At 37.2% G+C, this 17,574-nt stretch overlaps 1 protein-coding gene across 1 annotated transcript in view; it reads right to left on the bottom strand.

Annotated features, from left to right (window-relative positions):
* pclob (piccolo presynaptic cytomatrix protein b) overlaps positions 1-17,574 on the bottom strand; it is a 61,478-nt gene that overhangs the window by 11,339 nt on the left and 32,565 nt on the right. The window contains exons 16-30 of the mRNA XM_017305162.1: positions 15,743-17,304; positions 15,382-15,647; positions 14,203-15,025; positions 12,100-13,141; positions 8,781-8,807; positions 7,551-7,618; positions 7,033-7,134; positions 6,847-6,922; positions 6,634-6,759; positions 3,791-3,899; positions 3,506-3,573; positions 3,182-3,414; positions 2,696-2,743; positions 2,462-2,592; positions 202-223 (exon numbers count right to left, since the gene is read on the bottom strand). Coding sequence (XP_017160651.1) covers positions 202-223; positions 2,462-2,592; positions 2,696-2,743; positions 3,182-3,414; positions 3,506-3,573; positions 3,791-3,899; positions 6,634-6,759; positions 6,847-6,922; positions 7,033-7,134; positions 7,551-7,618; positions 8,781-8,807; positions 12,100-13,141; positions 14,203-15,025; positions 15,382-15,647; positions 15,743-17,304 — 4,703 coding nt within the window. The remainder of the gene's footprint in view (positions 1-201; positions 224-2,461; positions 2,593-2,695; positions 2,744-3,181; positions 3,415-3,505; positions 3,574-3,790; positions 3,900-6,633; positions 6,760-6,846; positions 6,923-7,032; positions 7,135-7,550; positions 7,619-8,780; positions 8,808-12,099; positions 13,142-14,202; positions 15,026-15,381; positions 15,648-15,742; positions 17,305-17,574) is intronic.

Genomic DNA, 17,574 nt, shown 5'->3' with positions numbered 1-17,574 from the left:
GAATTTAGGAGTTTTGAAACTAGAAGCATGAAGTTGACGGAGAATGCAGTGGTATGAGTGTTGTCAAACAGAGTGAAATAAAGAATATAACTGGACAAACAACAGAGGCCACAACAGAAGGATGGAAAACCACTAGAAAACATCCCCAAAAGAATAAAATATATCAACTGAAAAGAAAAGATCAGCACCACACTACCTTGCATTCTGGACAACCATGACTTGGCTGAGGGAGTCCAGAAGAGGAAGAGGAGGGCAGATATCACAAACAAGAAAGGCAAAAAAATACGAATAACAGTCAGAGAAGCCCAGAGTGCACAAAGAAAAAGCAGTAAAGGATAGAGAGCTGAGGCAATCAATATTTGCTGCATTATGCATCACTTGTTTTGTGTCCAAATGATATATGTTAGAAAAAGAGTCTACCCTGATGATGAATGAATATTGCCAGTGGAGTACCCTGAATGTGCTCTGTTCTGCTTATGTCAGACAAATGGATTTTAAAATGCTCCTCAACCCTAAAGAAGTCGAGGAGCACAAGTATTTTAAATGAGCTTTCCTTTTTAACTTATGTCGCCTGTAGGTCAAGAGAGAGCGTAAACTCATAAACAGACCTGATGGGGCCATTATCTAAGAACAGATATTGTTAGACAGCAGCTAAAAGCCTTATTGATTCTTTCTTGTTATTCACACTCTCCTGGGAAGAGAGAGGAACAGATGTAAGGTAGAAACTGTGGAAACATTAGGGTAAAAAAAAAAGAAAAAAAGTAATGACTAATTCACATTAGATGAATTAGGAAAGACAGTTTGGGCACCTTTGAACTTTTCAACAAGCCGTGTAACAGTTAGAAATTATGCATTGTATTGGGATTTTATGTGACAGATCAACACATAACTGACACATAAATGTTCGACTTCTTTCCAGMAAAGATAAAAATATGCCTTAGTCACGTCTGCAGTTCAATCGCAGCTCCTACAACTGAACCACTAGCACAAGTAAACCAGAAATTTCTATCACCTCATGACAGAGGCTAGACATTGTGACTGAATTGTAAATGTGACTGACTTCATCTTTTCCAGTTTTCAGCCACCTGTGCAAGCAATTACCTTGTTGGCACTGGACTTGCAGTGCAGTGAGATGCTGTAGGTAACCAGGAAAATCCAGAGTGCTGTTTTAGTGATATGAGTATTTTCCTATCAGTCAAGTGGAATGGATTATTTCGTGAAGCATTAGAAACAATGGAAGGAGTAATATGTTATTGTAAATGTGGGCAGAAAATTAATTTTAAATTTTTTTTTATTTTCAAACATGACACGTCCCCGTCACACATAATGGCGCTGATCTTAAATTATATCAAAATGCTAAATTTAGAACAGCACTGTACATGTGCCAGCAGCAATATTAGTTTCAGACTAGCCTAGTAAAAGCTAGCCACTTCTCCAGACATATTTATTTATTCATACAGAGGGTCTGGGCCTATGGTCTGGGCTTTCAGCTATTGTGAACACAATTGCTTCCCGGAGGCGTGGACTGTGTTGAGATATTAAGTTTTACCCAACTGCTAACATGTGCCTTTGATGCCAGTTGGACTATGACACTTTCCAGAAATTGCCCTGTTAATGTTAATTCAATATTTGGAGGAGTAGCCAACATGGACTGAATTTGTTCACTTAATGCGCTGCTATTGTTAAAACTGCAAGCAGATCCAAAACCAGCAACTTCAAATTCCTATACAGCTATGTCTATATGACTTTTCTCAACAGAATGATATCGTCATGTCATCATACAATAACCTACATGGCACGATCCTTTGAATCTTAAACACACTGCAGCACAGGACATTGAGACACCCATGAGTTTAAGTCAGGAGGCCAGTATCCCACCTGAGCTTTAGATTTCTGTAGACTTACCCCCTTAGCCATTTGTTCAGTATTGTTTTGAATGAACATAGATTTATCCTGATATTAAATATTACACATTAAAATCCCATATGATTGTACAGCTTAATTTTCATTAGAATCTTTAAAGTGGCATTGTCACTAAATAATTTTCTTTAAATCCATAATTATTTGCAACTTTGCAAAGTTMTATTACATAAATTCCTAATACAATACATTGAGATGTTTGTGGTTGTAAAGAGACAAAATGTTAAAAAGTTCAAGGGATACAAATGCTGATGCAAGTACCTATAATAGCTATTATGACACATTCTGACAAAGATCTAAATATAMTATTTTGGGTAATTCTGTAAAATATAAAATCCAAATAATCAATAATGCAGGGCAAAAGACTGCCTCATATCATCATGTCCTTCTCCCAGACAAACTCAAGGGGTTAGTCAGTGTTATACAGAACACTTACAAAGTCATAAAAAACTGGGGGAAGAGAAAATAAGACAGACTTGAAATCAAATAGGTAAACACAGACAAGACCTCAGTCCAAACTGAAGCCCCTTTTAGAGCTCACCCTCTTCCTGGTAAAAGGTAGACCTTCACAAAAGGGTCAGAGTAACCGTCATTGTCTCGGGGGGCCAAGTTTCTTGCCTGCAGAACATGTACGATCAAGTTTCCCAGATTCCTGTCATAGTTAATCTGGAGCTGTTGGGCAAAGCAGAGGAAAATGAGTGGATCACACTGGCRGATCAGTATTCCTTTGTTTGTTTGATCTTAGAATAATTAAATAAAAATCTAAATTTCCTACCTGAATTTCTCCAGTAATGGGATGAGGTGATTTCATCACCTCTGTTGGCTAAAAAAAAAAAAGAAAATGGGGAATAATAAGGTCACTTGCTTGTGATTTTGTAAACACACACATTTTGACTTGGCCTATAAAGGAAAGTCATCACCACCTCACCAGACTCAATGTTCAACAATAAGAAATATTTAAAAACAGCAACCAATGTTAACCATATCAAAACAAATCGGCTTCCCTCATATTTGACCTAAAAAGCTGTAAGAGAGATATTGGSTTTAGTCTGAACTTAAATCTGATTGAGATGCCTGTGGTGTGACCTTAAGCTGCCTGTTCATGCTCAAAAACATTTGAATGAGGCTTTATAAAGCAGCTCTCCAAAGAATGTGAAAGACACATTTCCAGATATAGCAAACATCAGGCTTGCATCAGTCATCTCAGCCAAAGGTGGCAGTTCTTTGGTGTGTACCACTTTCAGTTATATAACTGAGCTACCTTGTGACGTTGTTTCTTGTTGATGGCAGGGGATCCCGGTTGCCCAGGGCTTGGGACCCCACTGGAGGCTGCTGACCCAGGGCCCGAGTGGAGGAGGGCCGAGCGTTCCAATGCAGACAGGACTCCGAAGCCCCCAGACCCTGTTCCTGCTATGTCAGGAGTTTGCTGTTGGGATACCTTTTGGAGCTCTGCAGCTAACTGTTTAGGGTCCACACCAGGAGATCGCTGACCTCCTGCTGAGAGAAATATGCACCATGCTCCATGCTGTATTCATGTATCTTAGGTGAACATATTCAGACATATCAATAAATCTTTAATGCGTACCAGCCTTGAGTTGGATATGGTGATCCAGGGCCTGTGGGTGCTCAGGGTCAGACAGCATATTAAGGTCACTGCTTGGATTCAAAGAGAATAAATTATGGAATTATAAATTGCGTGCCTTTGAAGCAATAAGTCACACATTAAAAATMTCACAGATGAAGAGGTGATGAATAAGATGAACAGAGGGGTGGAGAGATTCTGATCAAAGGTGCAATGTTGCCTTATTGCAACAAAATATGTGAGAGTACCAGAGAGACTGGGAGATAAACATTGACAGATGTTACTCACAGTCTCACACAGAGCTCCGCCTCTGCACCAGCGTTGCCCATAATGCACTGCACTTCTTCATAAGTCTTCCCTGTTAGCGGAACTCCATTCCATTCCAACACCTGCATCCCTGCAACAAGATGAAGCCAGGTTAAAAACAAAAGCATGCTTTTCACTTCCCAGACTTTTTATTCATTCAGGCTTTATTTCCCAATGTATAAATTAACAATATTTTGGTCCAGAAAGTTCAGTTTTCACTGCAACCCACCAAAWAAATGGACATTTGTGTCCTCTATGCAACATTTCAGAATCAGAGGTCAGATGTGAAAAAATAAAGTTTAGTAGTCTTACATTTTTTTTTTTTATCATTTAATCGTTTTATTTAAAAAATAAATTACAGTTACATGCAGTGGAATTTAAGAATTAGTACAGAGCGACTGTGGCTCTGAGGGTAGAGTAGCTGTCTTGTGATCGGAAGATTGTTGGTTTGATTCCAGCTTCCTCCTGCCACGTGTCGATGGCACTTAACCCCAAACTGTCTATACATGTATAGATGGTGTGAGTTTAGTGAGTGCGAATACTTGAATGTGACTCAACATGATTGGAAAAGCGCTATAAAAATTCAGTCCATTTACCWTTATGAAATTGGTATTTAGAAACAACACACAATTACATGTTTGAACCTAAACCAGACAAAGATAATCTGCTCTTACGCCATAAAATCCATGTGAATCACATCACTGTAACTGTAAGTAACATACCCAGTTTCAAACAAACACAATTATTCTGTCCTGTTCAGAGGAAATATGCGATTGTCATTTAATCTGTATGAAAAAAATGTTAATGAATCATAGCATTGTCACTTTTCCCACCAATACTAATAGCCAGGTTTTCTCTCCAGAATTTGGCACTGGATCTATATGACATTGTTACTCACTTTACATGTCTCACTTTACATGGCAGTTAATCTTCACTGTTACCCCTGTTTGATTTGTCATCTTCAGAAAATCAATTATTGTAATTTATAGGGATTTTAAGAACAAATGAAGTAGCAATTTACAGGTTCATTTACAGTGTATTTTTCAGTGCTGCCCTTTGTGTATTTCTGAAGCTAAATATAGTTTAATGACTAACACAGCCCACTAATGTGGGGGAGGAGTTTTCCACATTTTAATTAGACATGGCAGACTTTCTCATAACAAACCGAGCAACAACAAAACTAGAGATGACTGAAAATGGTACTAGTATATCTATYAAGTCAACCMAAAAAATATGCCTAATGGAAACAGAATTGAGTCCACAGYAGAAATGGKGTTTTAAATTTAAATGGTAATATTATAATAATAAACAAAACAAAAAATACAAACTAATTTCCATTACAAAAAGAGTTACATCTTACATTTCAGACAATATGTGTTAGATAAGGCAGAGATATCAATTATCCACAATAGAAGCAGTTGTTTTACCTCCTGWCATTAATGATCTTTGAAAATAAGGAATATTTTTCCACTAACAATATATATCCTGATTACCACTCCTTAAATGTTTTTAAAAGTTCATAATTTATATAAGTGTAGTAATTTACACAGGCTACATCAAGATCATGCCAACAAATAAATAAGGTGTWTCAAGTTCAAAAGCCACAATTGCATAGATAACAAATCTAAATGGCATTGATCACTGACAAAAAAGCTAGTAACCAAATTCAATAGCAGTAACAGAGAGGCACATGATTTTTATATACTTTGGATTGCCATGTTGATCTCTCTGGAACCTGTTCACACATCATTTCCAAAAAGAAAAATAGCAGAAAAATATTTTCTGCTGCGTATTCAAAAAKAAATTGCATTTACACAACGAAATGAAAATGCAAATAGCACTTGGAACGATGTAGTGAACGTGCTAGGCCTCAGGAGATGGGTAAAACTTTCTGATCTAGTGGCATGTTTTCATAATCCTTCAGTTGTACAGAGGTGCACATATGATCCGGCACATGCAAGTTATGCTTATTTACTAAAATGATGCTTTACGACGYCAGATAATCTGAAGAGGTGGAGCTGCACAGACAGAACACATAGGTCTGCCATTGTTGTAAAAAAAAGTGTGGGTTAATTTAGTTGTTTTCTGTGTTCAGGGACAGTACTGGTTACGTTGGCTTGAATAACATTTTTGGAAAAAAAGGTATAGGAATAGCTTTACTACACTGTACATTGGTAAAGTCCATYTGAAGGCCCAGCTACCAATGCACGGCCTGCCACAGAAAGACACATGATSTTTATGTGCCTCTCCTATGACAGCAGTGAATTTGTATGTTAAATATTTAGCACCAAGCTAAATATTTAATTTGTAAACTAAATACGTAGCTTATAAGCTAAATGTTTAGCTTGCTAATTCAATATTTCTTTTAAAACTGTGACAGAGTGATGATTATGAAAATTGAACCCTCATTTTTTTCTCTCTCATTTCAGGCTAAATAACTCAAATTAGAGCATTTAAGTTATGAATATACTGTAACTTATAATATAAAGTATAAATCAAGGGTAATTGTCTTTTACATATGTACTAACTCTTTTACTCTACTTTGCCTGCTGAAAAATATAATTATCAGATTTCAGAGAAATGCATTCACAACTCTAAAATAAATAAATATGTACAGTTAATGTATGCTAAGGCAAACTGTTAAACTGAAACAGTTAAACATTATTTACACTTCCATGGAGGATTTAGGTAACTTCCTACAGTTTGCATGCATAACTTGGGCAAAACKTGACTCCAATGACGTTRTCATGCATTGGCTCTATAATTTCCCTTACCTTAATGTTGGCCTASTCTTGCCTTAAGGTTCTTTTTCATTATCCACTTACCCTCTACAATTTTCCCTGTTTGTTCCGCCATGCCTCCAGGAATAACCTTAGCAATGTAGGTTCCAATCTCACCACGACTGCCTGGAATCTCCTTGCCACCCACGACACGGACCCCAAGTCCATTGCCTGAGGTTGAAAATAGATTGTAATCACAAAAATCTGAAGCATAAAACCCACTGACCATTTCACAGTGTCCATGTGTTTGTGCTTTACCTGAGACGCTGGTGTCTGTCATGTCTCTCTTAAGCTTCACACGAGTGTGAGGGAARGTGTAAGGAACCAATTTCATCTAAAAAATAATTTAAGAATTTTATTGCAAAAAAAGAAAAAAAAACTATTACAAGACTTCTCAAACAATTCAGGAGAATTTTACATAGGAAACTGATGCTGAGTCCGCACCTGTCTCCTGTCTGACATGTATCCACTCTGAGGCTGCCCTTCTCTTGGCTTATCAAACCAATCTGTGTCCTCTCTCCTCAAGTGGTAGGCTGAACAAGGAGAGAAAATTGTTCAAAATATTACACAATAAACTTCACAGCTAGTGACAAATTCCCCAATAGCTGGATAAATCTTAATCCAGCAATCCATTTTTTTTCTTTTTTTCCAATTTTAAATAAATTGTTTAAATGCCTCATTTGCTAAAATGCATTAAGATCTCAGATATGTGTCCTCTAGATAAGTAAAAGGAAAGTAACTAAAAACKATCTTATTCAATACAAAATGTTAATCAAACTCTATATAAGGGAAATGTGTTTCTAACAGCATGTTTATTATGCCTTGCAATACCTCTGATCTCAATATTCCTATTTTTGGAAACTGATATTTCAATCAATAGCTTGTCCAAGACTGATTTTTATTTATTATTATTTTTTAAATCAATCAATAGATGAAGAAAAAATATTTTCTAAAAGCCAAACAGTTTCTAATGNCTGCCCTTCTCTTGGCTTATCAAACCAATCTGTGTCCTCTCTCCTCAAGTGGTAGGCTGAACAAGGAGAGAAAATTGTTCAAAATATTACACAATCAGCTAGTGACAAATTCCCCAATAGCTGGATAAATCTTAATCCAGCAATCCATTTTTTTTCTTTTTTTCCAATTTTAAATAAATTGTTTAAATGCCTCATTTGCTAAAATGCATTAAGATCTCAGATATGTGTCCTCTAGATAAGTAAAAGGAAAGTAACTAAAAACKATCTTATTCAATACAAAATGTTAATCAAACTCTATATAAGGGAAATGTGTTTCTAACAGCATGTTTATTATGCCTTGCAATACCTCTGATCTCAATATTCCTATTTTTGGAAACTGATATTTCAATCAATAGCTTGTCCAAGACTGATTTTTATTTATTAWTWTTTTTTAAATCAATCAATAGATGAAGAAAAAMTATTTTCTAAAAGCCAAACAGTTTCTAATGGAAGCATTTGATGATTTGATACATCTTATTCAAAGTGCTGGGTTTAGAATGTAAATCCGTGTAACTATGACATTTCAGTACTATGTTGACATAATCCTGACAAACTCTGAGGGGAATTCTCTCTAAAKCTCCCCAAAACCCATCTAACAGAAGACTAATGCATCTTAAGCTTAAGGAATTATTGGGAGATTTTGCAGGTTTTACAATCAAGATTTTGCAACTAAGAAAAATCCTAATCATATGTGTAGAAAAATAAACATAGGTTGGTTAAACAGGCATCATATGATTAGAGATCCAATTATACAAATAAGGTGCACCAATAATGATGACTGCAAATGAACTGCTGTATGTCTTGGAGAAAAAAGCAGTGGGTAGCACTTTCAACATAGTTCTTGTGGACACTGGTGCACATATATACGCATGATTTTGCCTTTTTTGTGCATGAGCATGAATAATAGAAATGAGTCAGAATGGTTACAGAACCACAGAGCAGACATTCCTGAAAGAAAAATCTTAATTCACCATGGTTCATTCCAAAATAAAACTAACATGTCAGATACTACGGGTTTGCTAAATGATATGCACTATATACTAGTGAGAGGGTGGTTCATTCCAGCATGAGTCTGGTATGTTTACAGAATCAGCCAGAGAGGTGGACCATTCAGTTATGATGTGCAGCATGAAGTCACAGTTCTCTATGCAACTACATGAAATTAAAATGCTGTCTCACCTTCTATATTCCAGTTTGGGCCTCCGGCTGGGGTACAAAGTTATATGTTTTTTTCAGAATTTTTTTTTTCAAAATATGCTTTCTTATCTCACAAATGTTTGCTAAGGTTTTGTATTGAGACTATAGGGAAGCACATGCACTGAAAGCATTAATCAGAAAGACACATGCTTGAAATTCCTACTCCTACAGTGTCTTGTCAAAGTATTGAAGCCCCTTGAAATTCTTTACATTTTGTCATGTTTCATCCACAAATTTCATTGTATTCTAGGAAGAAGGGATTTTAAATGAGTCTTAAGTGAAAAGAAAAATGGCAGGGTTGTCACAAAAAAACAAAACAAAAAAAAACTTGAAAGTGTGGCATGCATTTGTACTTGTATTTTGTCCATGGAGTTAAGATGTAATACCAAAGATACTTCAGCTGTATGTCTTACGTTGGGCATATTACAAATCTTTGCGTAGGGTTGTTGTGTTGTTGGAATTTGAATTAATGCAATTTCTCAGGTCTTCTGAGGCCTGTAGTTTTAATTATTTTTCCTGGATTGCCCAGTTTTGCTCCATCGATCTAATCTGACTTTACTCTTCTGATAAAAAAAAAAAAGCATTCCCACAGTGTGATGCTACCAACATTTTTCACTTCGGGCATGGCATGTTCAGGGTTATGTRCAGTGTTCGTTTTCTGGCATATATAGCCAAAACTTTCAATTTTGGTCTCATCTGATCAGAGTGATAAGCAAGTAAAGCAAACCCTCCTGAAATACYCTTGTACATCGAATTGCTGAAAATCTTAAGCTGGATTTGTTGTGACTTTTTCTCAACTAAAGCTTTTTTCCTTGACACTCTTTTGTAAGGRCAGATTTGTGGAGTTCTTAACTTTTAGTTAACGGTTTCTCCTTCCACAGTGTTTTTCTTCAGTTCCTTTGAAGTTGACTTYTTGTATAATTGCCATTCTTTTTTAATTATTCAGTTACAAATATAGCACATTTAGATACTAAGAAATGTGCAACAGGGTAAAATTTWAAAAAAATAAAAAAATACAAACTGCTTTGTGTACTTGTGTGCAACAATTACAAATTACTTACAAGAATATTTTAAACTGAAAATAACAGCAAGCATRTAAAGAACTTACTGAGTTTGTTGGGAGGAGTGGTGATTATAGACTTACAGCTGCTGGGAGGAAGGAAGCAGCCACAATATGTTTAGGTGTACATACATGTTTTGGTAGGTTTGCAGTCAGTGGCAGTTCTGGCATAATTGACACTCTGCATAAGTCTCTCTGTCTCCCCTTTCTCTGTCTCCCCTTTCTAACCAGCACCAGACTATCCTGCTGATGATCCACCTAAAAATGGCCTTGCTGGTGTTTTATTTTGTTGTATTAGACTAAGATCAGTTGAATATAAATGTGTGCCACACTTTTCAGATGTTTCTTTGTAAAAAATAAATATTGAAAGCGGTCATTTCTCCCACATTTCAATTCTTTCTCAACTATTGTGCTACTCTGTGGGGAATTCTGTGATAAAATCATGGCAAATGTAAAAAAATACTTTTCCAAGACACTGCGTGATATTGCTGGCCTGAAGGATGATTCCAGGCAGAAACATGTACAAAATATATTTTTTGGGCATTCAAGCAAAGAGCTTTTGTAATTATTATTTAAAAATATTATAACTGGTCTCTCAGTTGCTGTAGGATACTCTACCACTTTCATGAAAGATTCTGGCAGCACCTCTGTTTAAAACCAGCATGGACTCACTTAGTACTGTAATAAAGGCAGATATACACTTTAATATGATTCCATGGTAAGTACTACCTTCTTTAAAAAGTGTTTATGGTGAACCACTTAGGTTTCTGTCACATTTGTGTATGAATGTAAATACTCATGACTTTACATAATCCAGAAAGTTATCTAAACTCATTATTATTTATAATGCTTCTTGTCAGCTGTTTTAATAAGATMAATTTGAACASTACCAATTACACATTTATTGAAATGAATAGTCCATTTCAATATTCAATATATTTCAATAAAATGGACATCTCACACCTCAACGAGACATCCACAACAACAAACAACAAGCCAAAAATATAAATTTTATTAACATGGAAATGGAAAACACGCAATACACAACATGCAAGGATGCAAAATACAGAAAAAAAATAATCCAAGATTATATACACACCAACACAAATGAGACACACGTGACTACATCACACAAAAATCTATAGTAAAAWATAGTCACTGCTTTTTCCATAGAGGCAGTTATTATTACAAATGTACAAGCCCGTCTGTGTATCAGATTACTTYGCACTGTTTCTGTCATTGAAAGAGAAGGAAGTATTAAACATTACTAGCCAGAGTTATTTTACCACTTTAAAAATGACAMAATTATATCAATATCAAAATGATTTTGCCACACTGAAGACTTATAGAAATGTTGTAGTTACTAAGAAGTGATGACCAAGTTCAGACCATTTTGTTCTGAAGACTAATTTGTTGCAGATATATTCCAGATTATTGTGGAAGCAGCTCCATGACAAAAGTAAATAGAAAACTAGATTTTCTGTTTAAATATTGTAGGCATTCATGATTTATAGGTGAGGCAAATTGCATACAACACAGCAATTACATGTTAGACTGTACATGCATATGTCATGGATAATATAATATTTGTGCTATTTATTTGCAATATTTAATATATACTGCAACATGTATCACATTTATACAGAATAATACCAGAAACTGCTAAACTAAATTTGTGTTAAAATTATTGTTTAAGATTCAAAAGGACTATAAATGTTGCTCTGCTCCATTTAACATTAAAGTGGTAGCAACATGACTTGTTTACCAAACATTCAAAAAATATTTTGTATAGTATGTATTTGTAGTACTATTCATAAGTCTTAAGCTCTCATAAAAACAAGATGGTTTTAACATGGAAAACATGAATGGTTATTAAAATTTCTGTGTTTTGAGAGTTTGGGGGAAAATCTATCAGTGAAGAACTTAAAACATGCAAATGAAATCACACCAAAACTGGACAGAATTGAATGGTARCATACATAAACTCAGGTTGAGAGTTTAATGTACTTTTGAGTTAGTTATATAAAAGAAACAAAAACAAAGAAAAAACATGCAAAMTTTAATTTAAATTTAYTAAGTCAAAGAAAAATATAGGAAAGTATCACAAACAATTAATTGAAGCACTGATAATTATAAAAGAGACGGTTTACGCATAAAGTCAATAAAACCACTCTGCATTAGCATGCATTACAAGCAGGTCCGCACAGTTGAACTGCTGCAACAGTCTCAGACTCCATTTACCTTCACTGTCAGACATGGCACCCTGCAGATCATCCATGATGAATGCGATATCTCTATCGTAGCCACGTGTCCGAGATTCCTCTCTCATATGCTGTTGTACTTCTGGCAAGGAATGGCTAGACCCAAATTGATCCCTAGAGTCAGCAGAAATGGGAGGCAGAGGACCAGCAGAAGCTCTAGCCATACCCATAGGCTGCCCCACTGGGCTCAGAGGACTTTCTTCCTCAGAGTTCTGAGCCACAATGGGGATACGGCCCCGGCTTTGGCTGATAGGCAAACTAGTAGGTTTTGCTCTGGAGACTCCAGGAGCAAATGCTGCGTCCAGGACCTCCCCCTCTGTCTTTAGTCTGAGTGAGGAACTAGAGAGATCCCTTTTGATAGACAGATCTAAGCCATATATAGAAGAGGGTCTGGAAGAGGGTCGAGAAGAGGGACGGGATCGAGTGCCACTTGGATATGTGCCATCCTCCTGAATGTTGCCTCTGATAGWGGATCCTAAGCTAAGGGACTGGCCAAGGTTAAGAGAACCTGAAAGGTTGGCTCCTAAAGAAGACCCCAAATATTTTTGCTGCTCAGACAAATTTTTCCTTAACCCAAATGTAATTTCATCTTGAAGTAACCTAGCCCTAGCTGCTAGACTGGACACAGAAGAAGTTCCAGATCCCATGTAGCTACCAAATTCAGGCTCAAGGTCCCTACTCTCCTGAATTGGGGAAAATTTTGTGATGGCCTTTGAGTCGAGCAATGCCTTTTTGTTCTTCATCTGTTTCTGGTAAAGCATAGCTGCGGGAAGATTCTTTGCAGCCTGTTTTTCAAGAGTGAGTCGTCCAATGCTATATTTCTCTCCTTTAGGGAAGTGGCGAAAACTGCTATCACTTGAGAGATACTGGGAAAGACCAAGGCCTGTTAAATGTTCTAACCCTTCAGTTCCCCGTCTAAACTCTTGCTTGATTTGCTGCTTCAGCAACTTCAGTTCATAGGGTTCCTCCATAGAGTCATCTTCTCCTTTTCCATAGCGCGATGAGCCCAAAAATTCAGCTACCTGATGTATAGAAATGAAAAAAATACATATTAGTGTGAACATATTTCAACCACTTTTTATATATATTACATATGATCTGTCAATGAATTGACAAATGTTAAGTACAAATAAAAAATGTATCAATGAAGTTTCTTCAATTACGTRAAAAGTTCTTGTAATGTTGCCATAACCATACAGTGCCTTGCAAATCTCTGTTACCCCTTGTACCTTTTCCACATGTTGTCATGTCACAACCATACATTTTAATGCATTCCATGAGGAATATTATTTTATAAGCMATGAAGTGGTTGGAAAATGACAGTTTTTCACTTTTTGGAAAAAAAAAAAGAAAAAAAGTGGGGCAGTATGTAACATTTGGCAGTGGCATGGCGAGGTTGCTTTTCTTGTAAAGAAAGCTGGTGAGAGTTAAGATGAAGATGGATGTAGATAAGTACAGAGCTCTTCTGGAAGACRACCATTTAGAGACTGWACAACAGGCCTAAACAAACAGTCAAATCAACAAAAAAGGTTTAGATCTAAATATGACTTAAAATTTTATTTTGATTCAATTTGATTGCCTTTCAACCTGACTAAGTTTGAAGTCCTTGGTTTAAAAAAAAAAGCTATATATATTTCTACGGCTGGTCTAGTAGGGACCTGACAAAAGTTGTTGTAAAAATTTTTAACTTTTTGTTGTTTCATTTCCACTTTACAATTAGGCAATGCTTTTTGTATGTTAGAAAAATGTTCTTTTCCTAACATAACACACAGTGAGTCAGTTAAAGTATTTTAATATATTTACGAGGTGGAGTAAAATTTCTGGTAAAGTTAGAAGGTCAAATACATTTTACCTACATTTAAATAATAATTTGAGTTCACTTTTACAATAATAAGATGACAATAAAAGAATAAAATATAACTGAAGCTGTAATTCGGGAAATCTTGTCACACATAGTTAATTTGCAATCGTCAATGTTGAAATGCAAATCCAAATGATCAAAAAAGTTAAATAATCAAACATAAACATCTAAAAAGACAARGATTGGATGTAACACRAAATAACACAATAATAAAATATTTACCTCCGCTGTACGCCTGGCTTCAGCTGCCCTGAGTAGTCTGTCTGCTTTTGATAGCTCTTTATCAGGCAGGCTAAATCCAGAACCCATGGCAGAACTGCCAAGTCCTGTTGAAGCCTTGGTAAGCTCTCCTATGTCCTCTATAAGCACATAGTTCCTGGCATTGTGATGGTCAATATCAGCATAGAAGGAATCAGCAGAAATACTTGACATGGGACTAGAGGCCATACTTCTTTCCTCTAACCTCAAATCTAAGTTGCCATACTTGCCACCCATGTGAGCAACCCCATAGCCACTTTCTGTAGAAGATGGAACAATGAGCAGAGGTTGGTTGCGTATCACCTCATAGTTGGTGGTAATTTTGGGCTCTAACTCAGACAAGGTGGTTTGACGCTGCTTTCCTTGTTGCAAAAGCAAAGCATGTTGGTAGCTGCTTGGCTGAGCTTGAGCATGGGAGAGCGTTAGTGTTTGGTAAGGAGACACCTGTTGATGGTATAGCGACTGCTGCTGATACAAATTCTGCTGGGTGTAATGGCTTGTGGTTTGGGTCTGAGGAACGTACTGACCATATTGAGAATAGGGACTTGTAAGGGTGTTGTATTGAGAATCAGCCTCAGTTTGGGGGGGGATGAATTGATCAAATTCTGACTGAGGAGCGGTCCGTGGTCTCTCCAGGCCTTCCCCCCGAGTTTCTCTTATGTTGCCAACCTCACTGTCTGACATGTAGTCTCTTTCCTCCGCCACCCCCTGGAGATATGCCCTTTCTCTCTTTTCTCTTTCCTTTAACAAGGCCTCCTTTCGACGGTTTATACCCATCTCCAGATACCTAGATCAATGRAAAAAAGTTTGAGATTCCAAACACCAACAATTATCAGAGCACACTTTAAATAGCCAAACAATGTTCCAGTTTCTCACACATTTGTACCTGTTACTATGTGTAAGAGTGGAGAGGTCTCATTGAGTGTTGTCAAGGTAGTCTTTTAGCCCATAAGCTATTAAGGTAAAAAAGGAATCATGCACATGAACAAAAGACAAATAACTTAATACATATTAACTAAATGGTATCTCTGTAATTGTTWATCTGCTGATTGTTGCTTTAATTATTATTCTAACAAAATCTGAAGCTACTCAGTCTGTAGCACTTAGTTATTTGTTTCAGTGTATACGCATGCAGCAACTCACCGCAACTTGGCATCAATCTCCTTTTCCTCTTCATCAAGCTCAGCTTGTTTCTTGCGTAGTTTAGAGGATTCCCTCTCCACCAGATCAAGTTCCTTGTCTATATCTTGCAGAATCTTTGCTCGGGCCATTGTTGTGCTGCGAGCAAGACGGCGACGAGCAGAGTTTGTGCTATATCCAGATCTTCCMGCCAACGTGTCATCCTCAGGAGGAGGGTCTGGTAGGGTACGCTTTACTTTCTTACCACTGCTAGAAGAAGAACCTCTGACCTACAACACAGAAATAGATAATATAGAATACATAAGAAAATAKCTATTTTGAATAGTTTTCCCACTTATTTGCAAAATAACTTTAATAGACTTACAGAATAGCCTTCTGTATAGTATCCTCCAATTCTGTCTTCTGTTGAAGGACTAAGAGATTTAGGATCTGACAGAGACTTCTGGCCAGCTTTTAAACTCCGAGGGCCAGAGGAAAATCTAGTTGGGTCAGCAGTTAGCATTCTTTGTCCTCCATAGGACTTTTCTGGAGATAATGGAGAGACTTGGCTGTAGAGAACTTTAGCTTTAGAGGGGACATCTGCTGTTAGTTGTGTGCTATATCCAACCTCAACAGGTGAGTTCCTTCTGTCTGTGTCTGTCTGACAGCTCAGACTGCCACCTCTGTGAAAGTTTTCTGGAGCTGATATGTGCTTAATGATTTCTACCTTAGTGTCCATTTGGACACTGGGTTTCTTGATGGTTCCAGAGTGGTCAGTCTGCACAGAAATTTCTGCTACTGTCTGGATGGCAATGCTAGACACCTTGGAGCCATGTTTCCCTTCACTGCTATGCTTTCGAGAACGACGTCGAACTTTGGTGGGGGCATCCCACTCATCTTGATCGTCATCATCAGACTGAGCTGAGCTATCAATGTTTCTCTTTGTTTTCTTTTTTCTTCCCATTTGCTGCTTTTCTGCAGAGTCTTCATCATCTGTTTGTACACCGCTGTCGAGGATTTTTTTCCCTATATCCTGGTCAGCTGGAAGTTTTACTATGTTAAGCTGCTCATGGTGTTGTTCTGTTTGTGTTAATGTAGATGGAAACGTAGACTCATCTTTTACAGGCCAGTACTGACCACTGTCCCCTACTCCTGCATATTTAGCTTCTAAAAGGTTTCCTGTCATACCAGTGCTGCTGTAGTGCTCATCAAGTTGCCTCTGGAGTTGGAGTTGGAGTTGTTGGATTTGCTGCAACTGTTCTTTCTGTTGAGCATAGGTCTCCTGTTGGGCCACCATGTGTGCATGATGTTCCTCTTCTTGCTGAAGAAGAAGCTGCTGTTTCAGTGCTTGAAGTTCTTCAAGTTCTCTTTGCACCATAAGTTGCTCCTGTTCTCTGTAACGCTGGATTTCTTGTCTTTCCCATTCCAGCTCCTCAGCAAGACATAGCTGCTTAAGCTTCTCTAACTCTAGAAACTCCCTCTCCATCTGATACTGGGCCATTTTGGTGTTGTCTAAGCCAGGAAATATTGGTGAAGAAGCTAGTGCATCTAAAGAAGCAGCAATTGCTTCCAGGGTGGTATCTGAGTACATTTCGGGGTAGCCAGTTATTATGTCAGCCAAGGCTGTAGGGAAGAACTCTTTAGATAGCTCTGCCTCAAAGGGAACAAGCTGCCCTGGCTCTGTTGGAACAAATCCATAGGAATGCAGTAAGGACTGATCCTGCACAGTTGATATAGGGGTAAAAGTAGTGCTGAAGATGGAACCTGGTTGAGTTGTAATTGCATATGTGGATGGAACTGGTGCTGCAACAGAGGAATAAACTATTCCATCTGAGGTTCTTAAAGCACTATTTACACCAAACCCAGCAGCAGGAACCTGGGAGTATGGYGAAGTAATCATCGCTGAGTAGACACTGGTTGCTTTGCTTGTGAAGTCTCGTGCCTCGCCTGTCACAATTCAAAATATATAAATTTCTTTCAGTAAACGGCATTAGAAATTTTRCAAGTAAGAAAMTAACTTATTTTCTAAGGATCATGCAAATAGTATTAGAAATAGTTCCAAAAAGAGGACATGCATTTATGGAGATAGTTTGGTTAGCAGGATGCAAAACCAAAGTATTGAGGGAGTACACGCAGGCAAACGCATGCATCTGTATGAAGAAAAGAAAAACAAACAAAACAAATTGTTGGGATCATTTGAAAATGTCATGCATGTTA

The sequence above is a fragment of the Poecilia reticulata genome, linkage group LG6 (assembly GCF_000633615.1).
Source record: "Poecilia reticulata strain Guanapo linkage group LG6, Guppy_female_1.0+MT, whole genome shotgun sequence".
Lineage (NCBI taxonomy): Eukaryota > Metazoa > Chordata > Actinopteri > Cyprinodontiformes > Poeciliidae > Poecilia > Poecilia reticulata.
This window is presented reverse-complemented; position numbering and strand designations above follow the sequence as displayed.